This window comes from Dysidea avara, chromosome 6, assembly GCF_963678975.1.
Source record: "Dysidea avara chromosome 6, odDysAvar1.4, whole genome shotgun sequence".
NCBI classification, from domain to species: domain Eukaryota; kingdom Metazoa; phylum Porifera; class Demospongiae; order Dictyoceratida; family Dysideidae; genus Dysidea; species Dysidea avara.
The window spans coordinates 29,283,168-29,303,253 of record NC_089277.1 but is presented as its reverse complement, the minus strand read 5'-3'; the positions used below and the strand labels follow the sequence as shown (position 1 = coordinate 29,303,253).

At 36.0% G+C, this 20,086-nt stretch overlaps 1 protein-coding gene across 1 annotated transcript; it reads left to right on the top strand.

The window, feature by feature from the left end:
* The first annotated feature begins 9,039 nt into the window (after window positions 1-9,039).
* Window positions 9,040-13,489, top strand: LOC136258629 (uncharacterized). The gene is made up of 4 exons (XM_066051969.1): window positions 9,040-9,854; window positions 9,947-10,648; window positions 11,319-11,743; window positions 13,288-13,489. The coding sequence occupies exons 1-3, from the start codon at window positions 9,203-9,205 to the stop codon at window positions 11,741-11,743; spliced, it is 1,779 nt and encodes a 592-aa protein (XP_065908041.1). The 5' UTR covers window positions 9,040-9,202; the 3' UTR covers window positions 13,288-13,489.
* The last annotated feature ends 6,597 nt before the right edge of the window (window positions 13,490-20,086 follow it).

Sequence of the window (20,086 nt, the reverse complement as noted above, 5' to 3'; positions counted from 1 at the left end):
ATAATATCTTACAAATTCCAACAAATTATCTACAGTACCAACTCCATCACCAATTACTACCACCAGATCAAATGACATGAAGTTCCTCCATTACCGGCCTACCATAGATTGTTTTAAGTACTCCTTTTTTTCCATGCACCATTCCCAAATGGAACCGATTGCCTTCAGATATTGTTTATGCCGATCAATTAGATAGTTTCAAAACTTTACTGAACAGATACTATAATTCATATTTGTAATTGTACTTGTAAATTAGCTTTATGCCCCAGGTGGGCTCTGCTAATCATATATATAACAATAATAATAACCGGAAAATAATGGAAGAATACGGAATAATATAATATAATAGGGCTGACAGTGCAGTCCATCCAGCCCGGGAAAAAAAAGGGATGACAGTAACCATACACTGTTAAAAATAAAGAGTAAGCACCACTCTGATAGTTGTATTATTGTATTAATGCTTTACAGTGACCAGCACTGAAGGTCTGCAGCAACAGTTCCCAGTGTAGGGAGGATTTAACACCCCATGGAGAGTAACCAACACTCAGAAGAGAATAACCATTACTCTGAAGAGTAAGCGACACCACCTTCAGAGCATGTGTTACTCCCCAGTTACTCCTTTAGAGTAATGGTTACTCTCCAGGGGTTTCTACACTGGGAACTCCTTGAGAGCTGTGGCTACTCTTCATTTTAACAGTGTATGCGGACGGTGGACAGAGAATATATTTGGAGTGGCCTTTGTGTGTGGAACAGTACCTAAAAGTTGGGCACATAGCTACCTTATTATGTCTTACAAATAGCAATAAGCTTCAACATTATAGCTAGCTACTGTAGCTACGCTGCGTCTCGCTGCTGCGTAGCAATCATGATTAAGTTACTTACTAGCACTAGTAGCACATACCCAGAATAAAATAAACCTCCACTTTGCTAGCTTTCCGCTGGGAGTCTTCAGCCATGCTTTAAAATCCACCCATTCGCTGGATAGGAAACCACAGCCGCACGAGGCACGACATGAAGATGCGCTGGAATCCATTATTGCTGAACAAGATCACTGGTCGTATCAGCACAGCAGTATAGCTCAGAAAGTCTTGCAGTTTGCACGTCGCTCAGAACAAATACTGGAAAACAATAATTATTTTTGAGTGTGGAATATTTAAAGCTCCTGCTAAACTCCGTATATTTACGTGATTCATTAATTGATGCATTTTGCACCAATCAATATTGCTCACGTGCAAAGTGGAAAACACTATATAGGATGAGAGTATGATCTGAGGAACTCACTATTAAGGTACGTACGTAGCTATGAAGCAGTGACACTTTGGACTTACTAATTCATTCAAAATATTAAAATTGCTTCCAACACGAAGCTATACATACGTACTACTGTTAGAGTATCTAGTCTTATGCAGATTTTGCACGAATCATGGGCCTTTCTAGCTAGCAATATCTCACAATCGTTTGTGTGTGTGTCGAGGTGTGTGTGTTGTTATGTGTGATTGTGTGTGTGTATGTGTGTGTTATATACATGTGTGCATGTGCATCATGGTGTTCGTGTGTGCATGTAGAGAGATAGAGAGAAATGTTGTGAAAGCATATACTTTTAAGATGACTGGACTATTGGACACTTAGTACATCTTAATTGGCACTTCACAGAGATCAGAGGGACAACCTGTATAATGAAAAGATGCACAGTAGTCAACATCATTCTAGAGCAGTTTTGTCAAGAGTGCATGTACATTGTGCAACAGGACCTTCCATATGGAGCAGGATATGGCAAGACATACGTAAATGCATTGAAGACAGAATAAAACCAGTGTACCAACAACAGGATGTTCTACAATGTTCTACTTGTGGAAGATGGTTTAAGGGTAAGAGTGGTGTTGCTGTACATATAGAACTGTCATGAAACAAACACATATCATGTACGTACCTCCCCTTTTAACTGGCCAAATGGCTCAAAATGACATACTGTAATAATGAATATCTGACAGAAAGATCACTGCCAGTTAAAGAACAACAAGGAGCTATTCAGTGTTTGTTGTGTCATCATTAGTTCCATAGCAAAGGAGGACTAACTGTTCACCAGTGCAAGGTGATATCTTGAGCATCTTCATACAGATGTAGACCATGTGACTTTCACGGTAGTGGAGAGAGGAGGTGTGTGCGTGTGCGTGTGTGTATGCATGTGCATGTGTGTGTGTAAATGCCTATAGTTGCTGTTATTGTGTTACATATGTGGCAGGATTTGCGAAAAGGGGTATTCCACACACATATCCAATTTGCCAACTTTGACAATTCATAACTTCAGATTGGAAAGAGTTATTGACTTGAAAGTGGGTCAGAACTGAGCACCAGTGGTGAATAGATGGTGAAAATTTCTGGTTAATATGTTTCTTGAACACTAAGTTATGGTCTCCCAAGCTTACAGAATTGGTTTTGAAGACCCCTTTTCGCAAATCCCGTCACATATTATAATAAAGGTATAAGGTTCAGATGACAAAATTTTAGTTGCTACACTTTCATCTGCTGTGAGCCATGGCGTTTGCTAACACATAGCTAGCTACTCTATATGTTCCTACATAGCTACGTATATGCAGTAGTGGGGATGATATGTAGTTTAATGTCTTTACACTTAGTATACATGCAAGTATAAGTATGATGAGCAGGCATGTTATAGCTACTGTATGTGCTTCATTGAATTTGGCTCATCATTTAACTTTTTTTTAACAATTGGTCACACTTGGTAAATATTTACAGTTACTGTACTCTGGCATGGAAGAACAGCTACCATAAACGACAAAACTTTCATGTGATAAAACTTTCGCGATTTTATCATTAAGATCGAATGTAGGGAAAACCTTTGTGATTTGCTAAAGCAAGTAGTACCCTGTAGGATACTACTATTTGCTAAAGCAAGTAGTAGTATCCTGTACCAGCAGTATATATGTGTTCGCTACATCTGCAAAAATCGTAAAAAGTTTATCACCACGGAACTTTCGTCGTTTATGGTATGTATGCCGAATGCCATGAGTTTAAACAAAAAATCAAATCAACATTATCCTTCCAATCATTGGTATACTGAAAGGGCAAATAAATTATGTAATAACTATTTTAAGAGCATGAGCTATGTGCCATACGATAGTATCATTGATGATAAAAGAACCTAAAAGACACATAACTTATACATTGTTGACAGTAACTGGAATCATTTACCCGGAAATTATATGTGTAGACATGTTTACAGGTCATAGTAAAACATGTGTAGGAACTACTTTACATAAAAACATGCGCACCTATGTCTGGACATATTGTGCTTACATGTACTAAGTTAGTTCCAACACACTTGAAAACATAAAAAAAGATATTCCCAAAGCTTTGACAAACTCTCCTCCAATATAAAGCAGCAGAATGGTTTTTCTCATATAAGGTAAAATGCAGTGACCATGTCATCCATCAAGAATGAAGATGATGAACATTATTTTATTGTGTATATATACCCATTATGATTTATTGCATTCATTACAAATTTTGATATCTTTATACGGGATGGACTCATGCTTTGTGAACTGACTTTTGCATTTCCTTAGCTTAGAGATAAACAAACCATTTTACCCATAAGAAAGTACCTACTGTCACTGTACCATTAATTATTGGTTACCTCCACTTTTTTTAAAAGAGTAATGTAGCTAGAAATTTTATACAGTCAAAACAGAAAGTATAAAACACAGTAAAATGACTTAGTAACCATCACTACTTTTTGCGGCAAATCCCAGTGAAGGTCACTGACAAAGTAGTGATGGTCACTAGGTCATTTTTACAGTGTATAAATTGTTGCAGCAGTGATTTACTATAGGTATACAGTTGGGACAGTTGTTTGATTTTTCAGTTTATAATTTTCTCTTAGTTTGCATCACCCATTAATTGAACTACGTTAATGTTCAAACTTTGTCAGCACCTGGGAGCTGTGGTGCTGACTAACTTTTCATTTTGTAGTTTTGAACAAGATATGTAACACCATGCATGCAAGAGGCCTGTTGTTTAGACAACATTGTCTTTATCCTATACAGTATATAAAGCATGTACAGTATGTATACTCTACATGATCAAAATATAATATTTGAATATACAGTATACCCTTTCATCCTCTATTGAAAAAGGGGCTGATCATGATGTAGGCCCCTGACCCTTCTCTTTGGATCAGTTCTTGATACATGTACAGCAAAACCTTACATGTCTGGATTCCATATCAGGTTAGAATGTAGTATAACCAATTGGAGCTCCAGATTGATCAGAATAAATGAAGCCAATATTCATTGAACACCAGGAGTGTATTTTAGGGGGTTTCCTGGAGTTCAGGAAACCACTTCTGAAATTTTAACTTGCAACTTGTATTGTAGGCTTGCAGCAGAACACCAGACTATTTTAGTTTCACAACCACAGAGAACAAATGCAACAGGGCAGTATTAGCTATAGTATAATAGGAAACTTACATTGATTCCTCAAAAGCGGATTAAGGAAGAACAAGGGTATGTATTGAAAATGTTTATGAAGATAGACATACTCTAATAGAGCAGTCAGATGTATTTTAATAGAGCAGTCAAAATTACATGTACTCTAATAGAAAGTTCATAATGGGAATACTATTATTTTTTAGAATGGTATGAAAAAGATGTAAGGCTAACAGTTGAAAAGAATAACGTAACTAAATCTTGAATTTTTCATTATAATTGGTTCTTTTTGATATGTATTTGGTTGACTACTATCAATGTCTACCAGCCGTAAATCATAATAATTGCTTAAAAGGAACCAAGCATAATAATTATATTGTAAATAGTATATAGTATCCATAAAATCATAAATCTAGTAAATTTTGAAGCATTTTAATGTGTCTGCAGCTACATGGGGGCTGCACCTCCAGACCCCTTCACAATTCACTCTCAAATATGAAAACCACTTTGGAAAAATCCTGGATATGCCCCTGGAACACAATATTATACTACTGTAACCCTACAAGTTCAAAATTTAGAACATTAACCCCAGGAAACCCTGTATGTATACTGGTGCTTTCAATAAGTCAATTATTGTAATAGAACGTAAACTTTCATCAATTTTTACTCTGCTCTCGATCGGGGGCCAGCATTTGGCTACACTCCACAACCTTCTACATGCTGTGTTGTAGTTACAGCTCCTTTTCAATGTCAGGCTGAGGACATCTTTGGTAAACTGGGAGTGAAGATTGTGACTGGGCACCGGTTTTTGGGTGGATGTATTGGAGACCCTTTTAAGAGAGATGACTTTGTGCATCAGAAGGCTCAGCAATGGAGTAATCATGTTTGGACCTTTGCTGCTGTCATTTCATCTCAACCTCAGGTAGCTTTTGCTGCAGTTACTAAATCTTTACAGTTTGAGTGGACTTTCCTTATGCGAGATACCCCAACCTTTGTTTGCAGAGTTGGAGCACTGCCTTCAATCCTATTTTCTGCCTGCATTGTTTAGTGTGGAAGTATCAGCTGCTGAACATCAACTGTTTGCATTGCCTTCAAGATATGGAGGATTAGGTTTGTCAAATCCTGTGAGCATTTCAAAGCATTGTTTTGACTCTTCGGTGCATTCCACTGCTTATTTGAAAGTTTCTATCCTAGGCAGTGTTACATTAGAATTGGATGCACACATTAATGCAGTTCTATCTGCTAGACAATCAGACAGTAAATTGAGATCACAACATTTTAGTGCTATATTTAATGAATTAATTGGCTTGTTTACTGCGATTCAACAGTGAGGGCCAAAGATTGCAATTCTGCTTGGCTATTTGTTATACCACTTGAGTGCCATCATCTCAATTTAACTAGTCAAAAATTCTGAGATACTCTGGAATTGTGGTACAGAAAGCCTCTATTGAACTTGCCTCCTTACTGCGATGGTTGTGGTGCTGCTTTTAGTGTGAAGCGTAGAGTTTGGATTGCCATGTTGGTGGTCTAGTTTCCTACCGCCACAATGAAGTTCGGGACACTATTGGGGATTTGTCCTCTTTGGTATGGAAACAAGTTCAGAAGGAGCCTATTGTTCGTGAATCTACTATTGATGACTCCACCTCTGAAACTTTGATTGCTGATTTAAGAGTGTGTGGTGTTTGGGAACCCCGAGTTGATGCCATTTTTGATGTGGGTGTAGTTGATACTGATGCTCCTTCATATTGCAGTCGTTCGCCCCAAGCTGTTCTTCGGTCTGCTGAAGTTGAGAGAAAAGGGAAGTATTCTCTAGCTTGTCAAGCACGCCATGCTAGTTTTACCCCACTTTGCTTTAGTGTTGATGGTCTACTTGGTGGTGAAGCAAATTTCTTTTTAAAGTGTCTAGCTGATCATTTGGCTGCAAGGTGGGAAAAGTCATGCAGTGTTGTCATGGGTTGGGTAAAAGCAAGACTCTCCTTTGCACTCCTGTGTGCTACTATGCTTTGTGTTCGGGGCTCTCGGGAAAGATGGCGGTCATTGGGGGTGACTGGTGGAGCGTATACCGTATGTCTGAAGCATTGTAACTGATTCAGAACAATTTATTAATTTGTTTTCCTAATTTATTTCTTATTGCTATGTTTTGTCTTTGTTAATATATAAACAAATAATAATAATGTTAAACATTTCATAAATATTCGGTAATCTGATAATGTTCTATTAGAGAATTCTGTTAATAATAATAATATACTTTTCTGCATCATTTCCTAACAGCATTAATTTATATAGCTATTCTAACACCAGACCGTCAGCATATGGGTTAAGGTTCCACTATAACATTTTTGCAAAGACACACATCACTAATTTATAGATTACTACCACACACTGTAATTTTATCAGTGCACTCTATAAATTCGATTATTAGTATTCATAGGATTCACATTGTACATACAAAAAACAACTAGGGCTTTAGTCAGCTAGTTTTTGCAATAAATATTTTACTTATATTATTACCAGCATAGCCTACACAGTACACACTATTGGAAAAGAATGTAACAGTTCCTTTTCACTCTTTGTAGTCAGTGCATTAAAATTAATGTTGAAATGAACACAGGTGGTGATACATACAGCAGGCGCACAAATAATTTTGTAATATAGTGGGGTGTAAGCCCTAAACGCTAATAGATTTTTTCACAATCTAAAGGATGGATTTGAAACAATATAATATTTAAACTGATGGTATCCATTAATGCAACTTCCCAAGTTCTTACTCATTACCAAGGGAGGTGATTGTCTCTATGATGACCACTAGATTGCCATAATAATGGATAGCTGCATGTATGTGCTTGCTACGTACTAACTGTAAAAGCTATTTGCAGAAAATTAACACAAAGGTAGATGGCCAGAAATATTCCCCATACAATTTTATGTCAAATACAACATTTACAACAAAGTAGTAAAGCACATTAAATTTTGGTCACTGGAAATAAACATTTCTATGTATTCTAACTTTCCCAGGCCAGATGTGATCCATATATGGGCATGTGTTTATTGTCACTAAATTTGCTGGGTATTACCAATGCATATATACCTTAATTGCTGCAATAAAACAGCCAATTAACCACTGGAGAGTCATAACTCTCTAATAATATATATGGATACTGACTGATACTGCTGAATCAGTTAGTACTTATATACTGCACATAATTATGTATTGCGACGTGTACTACACTGCTAAAACTATTGCTAAAATTTATCTGCTACACAATTATACATTATCTTGTCTAAAGTACATGCACACATGTGCACGCACACATGCACACACACACACACACACACTCACTCACTCATACACACATGTACCCACACACACACACACACACACACACACACACACACACACACACACACACACACACACACACACACACACACACACACTTGTCCAAATATTTTAACAATTTCATTTGTGGCAACTTCCCACTAATGTTATCTATATTGTTCACCATGAGAATTGACCACTAAAGCCTGAAATTAGATTGCTAAAGTTAAGATGATTCAAAGGTATGAAGCTCACTTTACCTATATAGGTCGTGTCAGATGATAGTGATTACAGTCATGTATACCAGGTATAATAATAGCCAATAGTTTTACCAAGAGTAGATACTCTTGGTTTTACATACTGCACAAACACCTTACAGTTGCATACTGAAGCTTCTTTTGGTTTTGCTAATGTCATTAACAAATACACGCATGCAGGTAGCCAACATTCTATTCTAAAAAGAAACATTAAACAGTCTTCTGTTATATGAGAACTTCAGCACTGCACAGGCTGACTACAGTAGTTGCCACATCAGCAGATCTGCGTACTGCATAAAATCCACCACAAATTTGATGAAGCTTTATGTGGCCTATAGTAGATCCTTGCATTCTCTGTCAGAGAAAGCTTTTACTGAATACTTGGCCAAGTACTTCCTGTTATAGGTTTGTGTTAGGTTTGTGTTTATTCATTATTTATCCTGTGGCTGCATAGTAGTAACTAGTTTAGCATTCAGAAAGCCCATTTAGTTAGCTTTTCACTGTTCAGGTTCTTAGTTTAAATATTTCTACTGTACGTATTCCTACCTGTAAGTTAGTTATGAATTTCGAAAATTAGTGGAAATATCAATAATGGATAATGAACCGCCCGACCACATGTATTTTTGAGGTCAATGAAATGGGAAACAAGGAATTTTCTTGGAGTGGCCTTATAATGTAAAGGCTAATTAGTTATAAGCATGATTGAGTGGAGAAGAAGGTCCATGAAAGGCCCAATCTTTGCTACACATGTGTACAATGCCACCAAAATCTCTCTCATTTGCTTGTGATGTGTATATAGCATAGGCATAATATTTTTAGTAATTAAGTGTTTAGTACTATTTACCAGGTCAAATTTGAACCATCTATGGGCATGTGTTTTTTGTCATTTGCTGGGTATTACCAAAGCATACCATAATTTAATACTAGTAATTGCTACAGTACAACAGCTAATCAACCACTGGAGTCTTGAGTTACATAAATATGTATTTCAGGCTTCTTTTGGTTTTGCAGGTAACCAACATGTTTATGAAAAAGAAACGTTAAACAGTCTTCTGTTGTATAAGGATTATTACCGCACAAGATTACTGACTGACTAGTTGCCACATCAGCAGATCTGCCTGCTATAAATTCACCACAAATTTGATGAAACTTTAGACAGTATTTTTGGAAGAAAAACGATGCTTTTAGTTTTGCAGTTATTTGTATCGCTAGGATTTCTAGCTCGCATAGAAGCTATCTGTCCTCATGAGTCTTACTCTCAAAATAAAACAGAGGTCTTTGAAGAGGTGAGGGAGTCGATAGAGGAAGTGTTTGCAGCATCCTTAAATGGAACAAGAATTTCATCCGATTTTGATATGTACAAGGCAATAGCTAAAGTGTTGAACAAGACTACTTCATCTGATGGCTTTGTATACTACACTGCAGCTATTACTGAGATTGCTGTGGCTAAAATCCAATACTGTAACAACTCTGGAGGTCTAGCATCCAGTGATACTGAACTATCAAGGTTGATTGAGAAGTTCAATGACATGGTAAAAAATAAAACTGATGTCCATGAGGCTAGGGTGATTTATGGGAAGATACTTTGCTTGCTCCGTAAACATAGAGAAAGGCGTTTGATCCCCTCTACTGTTGAGCCAAGTTCTTTAGGTGGAATGTTATTTTTTTACCCATATGACTTTAAAGCATCACTAGCATTTGTTGTGGATGATACTGGCAGTATGAGTGAAGAAATTGAAGCTGTAAGAAACATCATTCATTCCTTTATTAAAACTGAGCAAGATTATCCACATTACTACATACTAGGTACTTTCAATGACCCAGTTTCAGGTACGTACGTATATAAGTATGATGTCTTAAATACATACCAAAGCATGTCTAATAAAGTGTCACAATTTATACATATATTATTATGCTTTCAGAAAACAGGGCAGCAAAAAGATACAAATCAGATTCTGAACATGAGATGATCCAGTTAAAAGAAGCAGTTGATAACATAACAGCTTATGATGGTGGGGACTGTGCAGAGTATGGCATGACAGGGATACTGAGTGCACTCAGCCAAATCACTAGTGACTCAAATATTATAGTAGTAACTGATGCCCCTCCAAAAGATTACAATTTTAAACAAGAAGTAGTCAAAAAAGCAGTGGAGAGTTTTACTTCAGTCCACTTATTTTACAGTATCCATTGTGGTGCTCAGGACATGTCACACTATCTAGAAGTAGCCAAGCAGACAGGTGGTGTGGTACAGAATAGCATCATAGGACTAGAAACATTTTCAAACTTTGCTAACAAAGTACGAGTGGAGCAGCAAAGAGCTATCAAGCGTGACGTTTCTGACAACAAATGCCTCAATTTTTCTGCATCTGTATTTACTCAGTCAATCAATATCTTGTTTTCATATGTTGAATACACCATCACCATTAGTATGCCTAACAGTACAAACCAAATCATAGAACCAGTGGAGTCATTTGCTTTGTTCAGTAGTGGTGAAAATACAACAGCTGGGACATATTTGGTGTGTTCTGAGAAAGATTTTCAATATTATTTAGCAATGCAATCAAATCTTGATTTTGCAGTTGAAAACTATAATGCTGAGATGTCTAGAATTCTGGTCACAGGTACATGATTTAATACGTTATGCACCTATCATTGTCATGTCCCACTTCCCCACCCCCAAGTATTGTGCACCGATATAGGAGATTTGATGAATTTTCATGTCAAGTTCCCAAGTACTAGGGCAAAGAAACTTGTCCCCAATATCTCCCCACCTCATTAGAATAGGGAATTTGATCATGATTTGTGTATAAAATGGTTCAACAAACTACCACCGTCAAGCCCCAGGATGTAGATATCAAATCTTTTATAATTAGTATATGGGACTTCCAGGAGTGGGGGTGGGGCTTGACATTGATAGATACATTCGTTACAAATACACAAATATCCTCACTGACTGAGGAAGCAGTGCAACAACATGATGAACGATATGCAAATTATACATGGTACATATATACGTACAATGGCACAAATATATTTGGAAGCCTAATGGTAGGGGAAAATTGTTAGAGGTGATTGTGGCTTATACATATGTAGATTAGCATTCATACCTTTATATATAGTCTTATAAACATGCAGGTAAAATCACAATTTGTACAAATATGCATCACCTTAGCTTTGTGGATAAGACGTGCATGCTACTTACATGTAGCTACAGTACACTGTATGCATCTGTATAGTACACATAATATACTGAAAATCTCAAAATGTCATTAACTGACTGTAATTATTCAGGTACTACAAGGAAGGTGATAGTTCTTTCTAGTCAAATGGATAAGATGATGTTAAATGATACTAGTCGACCAGTGACCCTGAAGCTGATTACAAGAAGTCACACTACCTTAGGGAGTTTTGTGCTGGAAGACTGTAGTGGAATCTTGATCACTGACATCACTATTCCCAACGATCCTTACTTCTACCAACTAGAAGGGTTTGATTTTAAGGGTAACATCTTCATACAAACCAGATTGGAGTTACAAACTCCTGTTTCTCCACCCACAACTCCACCAACTGCTGCTACTTCTGCTCCTACAATGTTAACATGTCCATGCCTCAATGGTGGCTGGTGTATTAGGTACACTAGATTTGGTCGAAAGAGAGTGAGATGTGTGTGTCCACATGGCTATCGTGGGATTACCTGTGAACGGAGTAATTTTTAGGTAAGAATAAAGGATTTGCTCTTGGTAAATGTCAGACATGAGTACAAGTACATTTAAAAGTACTTAAGCTTAAGTGCAAGTTTGAGTATATAATTCGAGGGAATACTTACAGTAAGCAGCTAGATTCTTAAGTCATTATATGTACTATACTGCATCAAATATTACTGTAATATCTCTAGGTAAAAATCAGGTGTAAATCTAATGTTTTAGACTTTTAGTCCACAAAACCATTATAAAAGCATTTATTTAGCTACTTGTTTAAATCTTTCACCCATTAGTCTACAGCATTCTCATCTAAATGAAGTCTTTTCTGACAATATTGATGTTATGTAAATGGTCAGTCAACTGGAATCTACAGATAATGCAGATAATGCAGGTACATATCAAAAGAGCTCACTTGAAAACTGAAGTTGTGTTGTCAACCAGCTGCAGTAGGTAGTTATTTTTCTTGAATAAGAAAGCATTCTAGATAACATTTTCAGTGGCATCATTAATTGCTCTGGGTGACTACTGTACAGCATATACAGTACATGCAGTGTAATCCTGATGGGAAATATACCCAGTAACAAAAAAATTTCATAAGAAGATTCATAAATTTTCTATTGTTTTTTTCCAACCATATTTCATTATGGTATAAACGTACTGAATACATGATAGTTAAAAGTACTTAAAATTATTAATGACTTTTGGTCACACTATTAACCATTGACATTAATTACAGATATATTAGTTGTGTCATGATTCCACTAGAAGCAGTTGTGTTATGAATAGGCCTGCACAAAATATGCCAGCATGATAAAAAGCATAATAGACTGTCAGAATAATGCTGGCATATTAGTGGTTATTTTAAACTGTGGAGCATAATTCCATGAAAATAGATCAATACTCCCTAATAGAGCAGTCAGTGAGAACTGCAATAAGGCACTCAAATGCATTACACATACCGTAGATCTTTAGATCATATTGTACATCAAGGGGAGTTCTTTGATAATTACTATTCTTAATTACATAGTGATTTGGCTTGCCGTACATTTACATGTAGTCCCAATAGTAGGAGTTGCAATTGATCCCTTATCGCACTGGTAGTTTTAAAATCGCACTGTTAATCTGACTGTAATGGCATGATTCTATTGACGAATGGTGTAGCCATAGTGATAAACTTCCCTAGAATAACAACATAGTGGTTGTTTAGTAATGGTTGCTAGGTAATTGTTGCTACATTTAACATTATTTTGCATCCTAGAAATGGTTGCTAAGTGTGATTACCCTTTTGCCATCAAATTTCTGTTGCTTAGTAACAGTTACTAGTGCAAAAGGTGGTCACTATGTGATTCACCTCATGCAATTTTGACTGTTACTTGTACAATTATTCCCTAATTGCACTCAAATGTGTGTGATTACCTATACAAATTTTGCAAAAAAGGAAACTTACTATAGTGTATACATATAGGGGGTAGTGAATTAATTACACAATATAAAATTATGCATTAATATACTAGACATCATAATGAAATAGCATTAGCATGTGTCTTTATTCAATGCAGGCCTACTGGACTGGAATCTGCAATGCTTACATCTAACAAACTAGTAACTGCAACAATATTCTGTTATGCACACTTAGTTAGCTGCATGCACGCACAAGAACATGAGCTGAACATTTTGTATACAAATTGCTAGAGCAAACATATTAATTTTTTGTGTATTCATTTTTTTATCATAAGATCTGAAGTGTGCTGCTGTACAAGAGCTTATAAATTTTTTGCATACACATAATAATATTTATTTGTAATCTAAACATTTTATTGGCTGATGGAATCAGATGATGTAGCTCATGCAGGACATACAATAGCATAGATACACAAGTACACTTTAGACTACAGGTGCTCATTTTATTACAGAATCCAAAACAGCTTCTACAAGATGTTGTTACTGCACATTCTGTATAATTGTGTGCACAATTTTTTAACCACAGTAGCCTGCAGCTATATACTGAATTGCATCACATGCCAATATACGTAGGCTTCTGGGGCATGATTCCCTCTGAAAGTTAGATACTCTGAAGTTGACAAATACCATTATATTAATAAATGCTGACTGCTGTATTAGAGCTTCACTTGTGGCTGAATTTAATTAAGATTGCATGTAAGAGGTGACTCTGGAGCTTCTGTAATTCACAGCCTATAAAAATTAAGTATAATATTTGACTTAGTTTTGACTTTTTGACTTCCTGTATAATATTATTTGATTGATATTTGAGAGTACAAGTGTTACTCTTTCTTGATATCAAGTACAGAAAGACTTGATTAGCTTCAAGCAGCAGTGCAAATTAATTTTTTTTTTACTCAACAAGTGATCATATTCAGACAAGTCACAGACATTCAACAACTAGAGAAATACAACACCATGTAGCTTGATGGATGCATAATGACTAAAGTAGATGTAGTGGCAATTATGTTAAGTCAATTATCCTTGCCATTTCATGAGACCAGTTGTAATATATCCAGGCTACAAAGCACTGTATCTAGGCAGCTATGCCTAACAGTATCATCACCTTGCAACCTCCGTGCAATTGTATTACTTACCAACAGCGAGAACAACTATATAATATTGCCCATTTCACTTAGTATCATCATACTGTATTCATCTTAGGCCTGAGTCGAATATGCTCAAAAATTGGCCTACAATGCTTTCAGAAATTTCCCAATTTTTTCACCTACTGTATTATGCTATTAAGTCTTCCCATTATGCTTGTATTATGCTCCTAGGTTAGCAACTTTTCTTGGAGCATTTTAATCAGTGAATGCTATATTAGAGTATTCCACTACAAAGTGACTGATCAATCTAAAAGAGCTATGTACAATGCAATTGAGTGCTCTATTGCAGTTTGCAGTTTCCACTGACTGCTCTTTTACAGAGTATCAATCTATTTTTTATGAAATTAAGTTCCATAGTTTGAAATATCCACCTAACTATGCCAGCATTATGCTGGCATAGCACTCTAGCCTATTATGCTTTTTATTTGAAGCAGGACTAATTCATCTGCAAGGTCATATTATCAAGGAAGCTACAATTCCAGAACTATCCACCAGAATACCTAAACAATATAGAACTCTAACCTATTTTACATCACTTTTGCAATTGCATTTAAATAGTAACTTGTTTATTGCAATTCTCTTTTATTTCCTAAGTACACAAGCAGGGATGACTGCTCAGTATAAATAATCAGTCACTTTTCAATTCCTGCAACCAGAAAAAGGAAGTTATAGGTCTTACATTTTCCATGCATGTGACTGTTTATGGTCTAGACATCTGTAAAGACATGGGAAGACTATAAGAATTTTCTTTTTTTAGGGTTAATAAGTATCCCGTCAGATGGAGCTTGAACTACCAGCAGTTACAGCAAGTCTAATAGAGGTACTGGATCTAGTGATGAACCACTTGGCTAGTATATATCAAGCTGATTGGCATTTTTTACAAGACCATACAGTGACAAAGATGAGAACATGGTCTACAAAGTGGTATAGAGCTCAGGAAATTTAAATAGAAACCCTTTTCAAAGGAGAGCAAGAAACGTTTTGTCACTTTATGAATATCCAACTGCTAGTCTTCTAGGTTTGCAAAATCTCAGGTACATTCTTTGAAAGGATTTACATTTTCTCTCCTTGCTATGTATTAGCCTCTGTGTTGATGTGGCTCCTAATTTCACAATTAGAATCAACTGTCACTTGATATCTTCAGAAGTATATTGTTAAATCTTCCATGTAGTACAACTCGAGTTTACAGTCTATCATTGTGGTGTTTGCTGCCCTAGTATTTCACATGTTTGCAGAGGAAGTTAAACTAAGTTTATTATCCTGTGTTAGTGCTTCATCAGATTCTTGACTCCAAGAGCTAGGATCACAGCTACAGCTCAGTGTTGTTTTGCAAATGTTGATTACTACCTATTAATAACTACTCATTAGTAGATTACATTTCAGATTGACGAGTATTAAGTTGAAAAGACAATTCAAGATGAGTTTGGTACAGTACAGTGACTTGGATGAGTATTGTTACATACAGCAGTCCAATGTATTGGCCTGTCCCAAACCAATATGGAGGAATTCCCCAGGGATTTTCCCAGCTCTGAGATAATACTTTGGGAAGCCGTTTTCACCATGGTTCCAGGGTTCTAAAAGTTCCAGAGATTCCACAGTTCAAGAAGTTCCGGGGTTCCATAGTTCCATGGTTGCAGAGGTTCTAGGGTTCCATGGTTCTAGAGGTTCCAGAATTCCAGTGGTTCCAGAGGTTCAAGGGTTCCACATAGTGTCAGAGTAGGCACATATTTATCATTACAATGGCAACGTATAGATGCTGTAGGCAGTGTATAATAGAAAATACTGTATATTATTATTATACGTGCCAAGCTGGAGAATTTCATCAACATGTAGTAGTGTTGTATACACTTGTTTGGCCGACCCTTTAATCTTGTAGAAGCTGTAACTTATACACTATAATGATTAAATACATTTTGTATGCTGGTATACAGTAGGTATACAGCATATATATTATGTTGCCATTGTAATGATAAATGTTTGCCTACACTGACACTACTGATAGGGCTGGGCGGTTTCTCGGTATTATAGTAATACCGCGGTATTGCAATGAAACGATATCTGTATCGCGTAGATTTCGGTGAAACGATAATATCACGATATCGATATTATTACGATTTTTAGTGTTTGTGACAGCTTATTAAGCTCTTAAGGTTGTTATAATGCACCTCAAATAATCACATGATACTACTGCAAACAAGGACCTAGTACTAGCTAGTCAATTTTTTTACAAAGATCGAGATACTCTAATAGAACAGTCAGCTAGGATCGAGATACCCTAATAAAGCAGTCAGCTACTCTAATATAGCAGTCATCTTTAATAACCGCGATAAATAGTAATATCGTGATATATTTCTGCACGATATATCGTGAAGCGAAACTCCAATACCGCTCAGCCCTAAGTCACTACATATGTACGATTATAATGCTGCATCTACAATTCTACATACATTTTTGAATGATGAAAAGACATGCACCTAGCTGTGGTACACCTAGCGCAAAGCTGACTGACTGCTGTTATGGACACTTTGTCAATAGCAAATGGAAAATTTTATTTGGGAATCATGTTGACATGTTTACAGTCTACCATAAGACATGTGCTGGAACTTATGCTTAACATATAAACATGGACAACTACAACTGTACCATACTTACATACATGCAAGTTAGTTCCAAAACATAACAAAACATTAGATTTTACTTTCCCAAAGTTTCATCACTGACCAAGCAATTATGGTGAAGTGGAGTAACTGTGACATACATATGGTAGAAGCCTTTGGTAGTGACTAAGTGTAAATTTATATCTCAATTTTAAACACTTTTGTTATGTGCATAGCTAATATGTCTAGCCAATGATATCAGAACTTTTATACTGTTTATAGACTTTGATAGCTTGATGGATGATATCTTAAAATTCACTTTCAGGGAGAACCAGGTTGTTCTTCATTACTATATATGACTCTGAACTTGAGACATCATCCAAGTACCTGTCATCATCCAGTGTGATCTTTAAGAAGCACTAGTGCATGGGCATTGTTTGCCCCACCTCAGCTATGGAAACAAAGATTTGACATCTCTGAGTTCATTACAGTATAGTATGGTACTGCATGGGCCAGAGTCTATAGCTACTCGTAAGGTGGATGTAATTGGAAGAAATATCATGTGTATGTACATATTGTAGTACTGATGTAACATATGTTTTAAATTTTGAATAAAGTGTTAACAAAGACAAATTCTTTTTATGATTGCAATAGCTCAAATGTCCATGATTATATACACTTGCTAGGCATCAGCACACAGATTAAAATAAAACAGTAATCACATAAAGTATATTGCACTTCTTAGCTTGGCTGGTGCATTAGACAGTTAGTCTGTAGCTTCAGAATCTACATCTTTAGGAGGTTTCTGCAAAATATTAAAAGAATATAATCATACTGTAAACAAGTACGTACATACTGTAGTACAAATGTTTTATAAGGCAAAACTTTGATAAATCAGATGATCAAGCTAAGCATTTGGGCAAATAAATTTTTGTCAAAATGCTTCATCACTGTATTGAAGAATACACTTTATAAAAGCAAACTTTTGTGAGGGAAAATTTTGATGAATTGCAAAGCAAATTGTCAAATGTATCAAAATTTTCTCCATTAAACTTTTGCGCTGCTATAATATCCACCTGTTTGATGTAGTGGAACTTTCTTTAAAGCAACCCAAGACAATTTAGACAGTTCCTTCACGTTTAGTTACAATAATAATATGGTATACGTATATTGCATATAGTTATTTTATTATAAGTACAATATGATCAAAACATGTATGGTATACAAACCTTAGATGTATTTTCCTGATCTATCTTGATCAAGGAGTATATAGCATGACATTTATCCACACACCAGCTGTTATGAATAATAGAATGCTTAACAATATTACTTGTGTTACATGCATGCACTTTCATGCCAAATAGTATCATAATATTTTTAAGATTCATAACTGCTTCATAACTACATCAGCATGTTAACTGTATCACTCTTGTTGTGGTTCAAGACGGTTTCCAAAGTTCCTGCTGCATACATATGGTATGCATACTCATTGCATGCTAAATCTAAAGGATGTAGGGGAATTCTCTCCCAGAAAATATGCTTCATAGTCTGAGACACAATCTTTAAGGGTGACATTTTCTCAGTATATGTTAAGAACTTATTTATGAATTAACTTCTTGTCTTGCATCTGCTGCCACAGTATCAGGGGAAATGAAGGATATGGAGGCTAGAGGGTAATGGGGTGGAACCAATGTCATCTTTGAAGCATACAGTAGACATGAAATCCACTCTGAGGGGACATGCCTCCACTATCCAGGGAGAATTTTAAGATTTTTAAAACTCTGAGTCTGAGATAGGATTCTTACTGTGTTGTAGTACGCATAATTAAATTATTTAGTAGCTGTTTACACTATATTTATTCGTGTTCTATGCATTAGTGTATTAGTGTGGTTGTCTGCTCTATTGGAGTATCTCAATCATGTATGACTACTATTAATGCCTTTATATTTTAATTGTCTGATCATACTCGACCAATTCTAAATACGCTGTTGATATTTAGCCAGTCACCGGTTAACTCCATTAAATTTGTTTAGCCAGTCACTGAGCTATTTTGCTCAGAGTGGGGTAGCAGTCTAAAAACTTAGACAAAAAGGGTCCTCAAACGAAAAAAAAAAATCCTATCAGGGAATCAAACTCAGGACCTCCAGTGTGTGAGCCACAGATCATAACCGCTGTGCTATGAGACTTCCAGCTACCCACTTCTCTTAGATTCAACCTTATATATGTCATTTAAGAACTGAGCTTTTATAAGAAGAATACTCAGTGAAGAAGAAACTAAAGCTGAACCTGACTCTAACGCTAACCTGACATTTGCCTGTTAAGCACAATGATGACTTTCACTGGCTTTGCTTGCTCCAACCTTAGTTTGCCTCAAACTCACCCAAAACCTTACCAGTGTGTTTGATACTTGAGTTATGGGTGATAACTCAAGTATCAAACCAGTGTGTTTGATACTTGAGTTATGGGTGATAATAGTGAAAAAAAAATAACTGGCTAAATAAATATTTGCACCATGGCCGGTTGCTGACTAAATATACACTTTGTTCTAAATAAACCTACCAATGTTGTAATATGAAATTTTGAATCACTATCCATATCTGCAATTCTCTTGTAAGTAACTGTAACTGTGACTACTGTATGCATACGTTAACTGCAAAGAATCTATATAACAACTCAATGTATGTAAAATCCTCTATCTATCACAACAGTATTAGGATCAAAGTTACACTTAAGGAAGGTGACATGCAGGAGATATAGCAATATATGATTATTGAATACACCGCTATTTAAAAGTTGGTGCATGATGCATGAGCAGCACTTAAAACACTCTGCCACTCCTGCAACAGATTAATTTGTTCAGAATAGAACATCTTAGCATGAGACGTTTAACTATAGCCTGTTATTAAACAACTACATTGGTATACGGTATTCATGTAATACCATGTCAACAATACTCTTCAATGGTAAACTGCTATTTACTGTCCATGATAAATTAACTTTGAATCAATGATTTCACAAACTTGTAGGCCATAGCAGCATTATGTTATTTGGTTACCTGCAGTGTACTGAATTAATTGTTCAGGCAATTGAGAAAAATATGGTATAGTTAATTTTTGGAATACAGGGCCAGCAGAGTGCTCCTGCAAAATTAA